General features: G+C 36.3%; 1 protein-coding gene across 1 annotated transcript in view; it reads left to right on the top strand.

The window, feature by feature from the left end:
• Positions 1 to 4,191, top strand: part of LOC107732092 (arf-GAP with GTPase, ANK repeat and PH domain-containing protein 3) — a 177,268-nt gene that overhangs the window by 100,267 nt on the left and 72,810 nt on the right. Inside the window, exon 7 of the mRNA XM_016543339.1 lies at positions 3,229 to 3,356. Within this exon, the coding sequence (XP_016398825.1) occupies positions 3,229 to 3,356 (128 nt within the window). The remainder of the gene's footprint in view (positions 1 to 3,228; positions 3,357 to 4,191) is intronic.

The following is a 4,191-nucleotide window of genomic DNA, read 5'->3' as shown; positions in this document are numbered from 1 at the left end:
CAAATCAACCCTCTCTACGTTTAAAAAAAAAAAATTAGAAAAGTTCTAAACTAATGCACTGTCTTCACACTCACAGTATCTCACGCACACACCTTTAGTCAGATCATGCTGCGTGCGCGCACAGACCTTCTTTTTAGCGCTGCCCCGCAATTTTATCAACTAAATAGCTTAATCGCTCAAGAGCTACATTATCTTTCTCAACAAGGAGCTGGTAACATCATTGTTTCTAAAGGAATTAAAGCCACAGCTTCACTGTTAATAGAGAAACGCGGCAAAACGGTGGTAATTCATACATACACAGCCTCTCTCTCTCTCTCTCTCTCTCTCTCTCATAAATGAACACTTGATGAGTGAATTACACTTTTCTGAGAATAGAATATAGAAGTGGAGATCGCTAAACTGCAAGTTTACCGGTGTTTTCAGAAAGCCAGCGCGTTTATCCAGAGTGGAGAGAGTGCGCGTGCACATAGTTGCCAGGTTGACAAAGATAAGTAGCACACTTAGCAGATATTTCCATATTGCGCAAGTGGGAAGCTCTGTTTCGGGGATTAAGTCACTTTATATCAGGCAACCCCGGTTGTGTTCCTCTTCGACCAGATTAAACCTTGTTGTAGCCTATATATTATGCTCTATTCATTATTTTTTAGAAACCTCGCGCTTTTCTACTCCATTTTAAACTGTATTCTTGTGCGGTCCACTGCTGCACACGTGCCACAATATTGGTACAGAGACAGCTGTATCGATACTCGTATCGTCAAATCTCTCGATACAACGTATCGATGTATCGAACGCAGCACTAAAAAACAGTAATAATAATAATTATTATTGTTGTTATTGTTATTATTATTTAGACACAAAAACTTTTTAATAAACAAAAATTAATTTCCAGTAACAATAATTATTATCATTGTTGTTGTTAATATAATAATAATAATAATATTATAATGTTCATAAAGCATGTTATGCTTTATTGTTGTAGTCTAATGATTATTTTTATGTAAAAAAAGGCAATAATTACATAGTTAAAACATTCATTGCATGCTGGTTGGCATCATCATAAAACAACAATAGTGATCAATCTGTGAAGTTTGGTATTGATCATGTATTTTAATGTATTAATCTTTAAAGGTATGACCGTGAAGGGGGTATTTATTATTATGTTATTAGTTTACTGTATTATATTATGTACATACAGCAGATTTTAAGGATGGCTGTGAGACATTCTGAATGCATCTGACGTTCTGGATCCTGCTTTTATCTCCTCATCTAACAAAGAGCTGTGTTTTTCCATCGCTAGTGGTTAGTGCATTTATTACGAACAATCCTGAAAACCAGCTGGAATAGCAGAGCCACTCTGAGTTCACTGATAGCGCTCTCTTCTGCCCACTGTCGTCATGTGGCATGAATGTATCGCAGAGTAAGCTACAGAAATCTGCCCACACATCTCTTTTGTGTCCCTCTAGCCGCCTGCTCGAGGTAGAGTGGTTTCACAGCACCTAGAAATACATATTACATAAGTATTTATCAAGCAGCCGCGCAGTAATCTGGTATCGCTGCTCTATATATCCGTGTGAGACTTCCTCCCGCGGTTGCAGGGGCTGCGATAATTCCAGCAGCTTTATTGCTCCGCAGTGTTGCAGTTTCCTCCGCGCTCTCCAATATCATAGTTGTCAGGATGGATTTCTCTTGTCCCTGCCTTTATTGCTGGGGCGTTGACGGTTGCCGTTTTCTCCTGCGTGTAATTGCCTCCTCGGGCTGCATTTGAAATAATTAAAAGACAGAGATGCGCCTGTTGTCTGGAGACGGTGAGCTGTTCGACTCTTTGAAAACGCAGACGGATCAACATCATCTCGACTTTGCCGGTTCTTTCACTTGTGTGCAGCTCGTTCTTTCTCTGTTACTTTGTTTTTGCGAAAAGTAAAAGTGAATAATGTTGAGTCACTTGTTAAATGGCTGTAGGCACACTCTAAGTCTCCAGGGTTTCCAGTTTCATGCAGTAAATCTGCACAAAAACATTTCACAGCTGGGGAAGAAACCTTATGTGCGTTATTAGAACTGAAAAATTGTAACATACTGTACATAAGTTTTGAACATCTCCCTACCAAAATAATAAGCACTCAATGTCATGTACATTTATTGCCATTTATGAATTATGGTAGCAAATAAATTACTTTGTAGTCTTGTTTATGCTTGTAGTCACATTTACTGCAAATCAGGGGCTTTGAAAGACGTTATAGGTTATTAATAGACAGCTGAATTATTCATTGTTCCCATAAGAATAGTTGGTCATATGCAGGACTAAAACAACAAAAACAGCTAGTATCTAGACTAGCTGTGCGAAACACGTTAAAATGCATTTATTTTTTACAATGTTTTTACATAAACATTTTTGATAGTATTTCTTAAAAAAAAAAATATATATATATATATATATATATATATATAGCACAGACACTTATCCTTTCTAATTTAATTCAATTCTAATTTAAAATATCAAAAACAAAAAGTGGATCCCATTGCAAGAAACAAAAATAATCCACGTCCAGGCACTCACATAGCAGGCAAAATATAAAAGGATTATTTTTGTTTCTTGCAATGGGACCCACTTTTTGTTTTTGACATTTTGTTCCCTCTCTGGAGCACCCATAGTCTCGCTCGTGAGTACATGATGCGCCCCTGGTCAAGACTTTTTTCTCTAATTTAAAATAATCTTGTCGGTTAACGGTTAACAATCGGTTAATGAGCGTCGGTTGTCGGTTAGGAAAAATAACCGAAATGAACATCCCTACTGTTCATACATTTTTATTCAGTGTACAAGAGGTGGACAAATACTTGCATACTTTACCCTATAATTCAAAAGTTTGATGAGAGGTTTTTTTCTCTTGATCTTGATGCTTGATCAAGTAAAATTGTGAAATATTATTACAATTTAAATTGACTGTTTTCTATTTGAGTAGATTATAAAATGTAATTTATTCCTGTGATGCAAAGCTGAATTTTCAGCATCATTACTCCAGTCTTCAGTGTCCTTCAGAAATCATTGTGATATGCTGATTTGCTTTGAAATTTCTTCTTTTTTGTTTCTTTTTTCCCTTCTATTTTTTTTTTTTAGAAAACATGAAGAACAGCATTTGTTTGAAACAGAAATTATAAATGTCTTTATTGTCACTTTTAATCTATTTAATGCATTGATTTCATAGTTGTAATATTTATGATGTGTGATTGCAGTTGCTCAGAAAGTGGTGGCGCTGAGGAAAAAACAGCAGCTTTCGATTGGTCCGTGTAAATCTCTGCCCAACTCTCCCAGCCACTCGTCAGTTCCGTCCGCGTCCATCCCCTCTGTACACATCAATCAGGTGAGTCTGGTGCATTTGTGCTGGTCTAGGATCAGCCTCAGTCAGCCAAAACCTGTCCTGAAGCAGCTAGCATGCAAACCGCAAAGTGAATCACAATTGGCGAGTTGTTATTAAGAAGGCACATATTTCAGTTCTGAAAATTTACCATGGTAACCATACTTTCCACAAAAATGGTTCATTATTATTTTTACTTCATCACAAATAAATTTAATAAAATTACAGAAATATTAATTTATAGTTTTTACAACAGTAACAATAATTGTAGTAGCTATGATATTTAATGCAACAAAGGCATATGTGGTATCAGGACACAATTTTATGACGTCTTACTGCACATACATGTACTTTCCTACTATCATATTCATATGCATAGTACAAGTATGAGAATTGGGATGGAAGAATAGGCCTTTATGAACCCTAGTATGGGTAACCATACTTGGCCACATTTCACGTCACTTTCACAATAAACTATAAAAATTGTGCTGCCTGTCAAAACCCAGAAAATCATGCTGATAATTTTGTTTGTCTCCTTTCCTATTCTTAATTGCTTTTCCCCAAATTTTCTATCTATCTATCTATCTATCTATCTATCTATGTCTGTCTGTCTGTCTGTCATTCTATCTATATCTATCTATCTATCTATCTATCTATGTCTGTCTGTCTGTCTGTCATTCTATCTATATCTATCTATCTATCTGTCTGTCTGTCTGTCATTCTATCTGTCTGTCTATCTGTCTATCTATCTATCTATCTATCTATCGTCTGTCTCTCTTTCTGTATGTCTGTCCGTCTGTCATTCTATCTATCTGTCTGTCTGTCTGTCTCTCTGTCTCTC

This window comes from Sinocyclocheilus rhinocerous, unplaced genomic scaffold (assembly GCF_001515625.1).
Source record: "Sinocyclocheilus rhinocerous isolate Xijiao unplaced genomic scaffold, SAMN03320098_v1.1 scaffold97, whole genome shotgun sequence".
Lineage (NCBI taxonomy): Eukaryota > Metazoa > Chordata > Actinopteri > Cypriniformes > Cyprinidae > Sinocyclocheilus > Sinocyclocheilus rhinocerous.
This window is presented reverse-complemented; position numbering and strand designations above follow the sequence as displayed.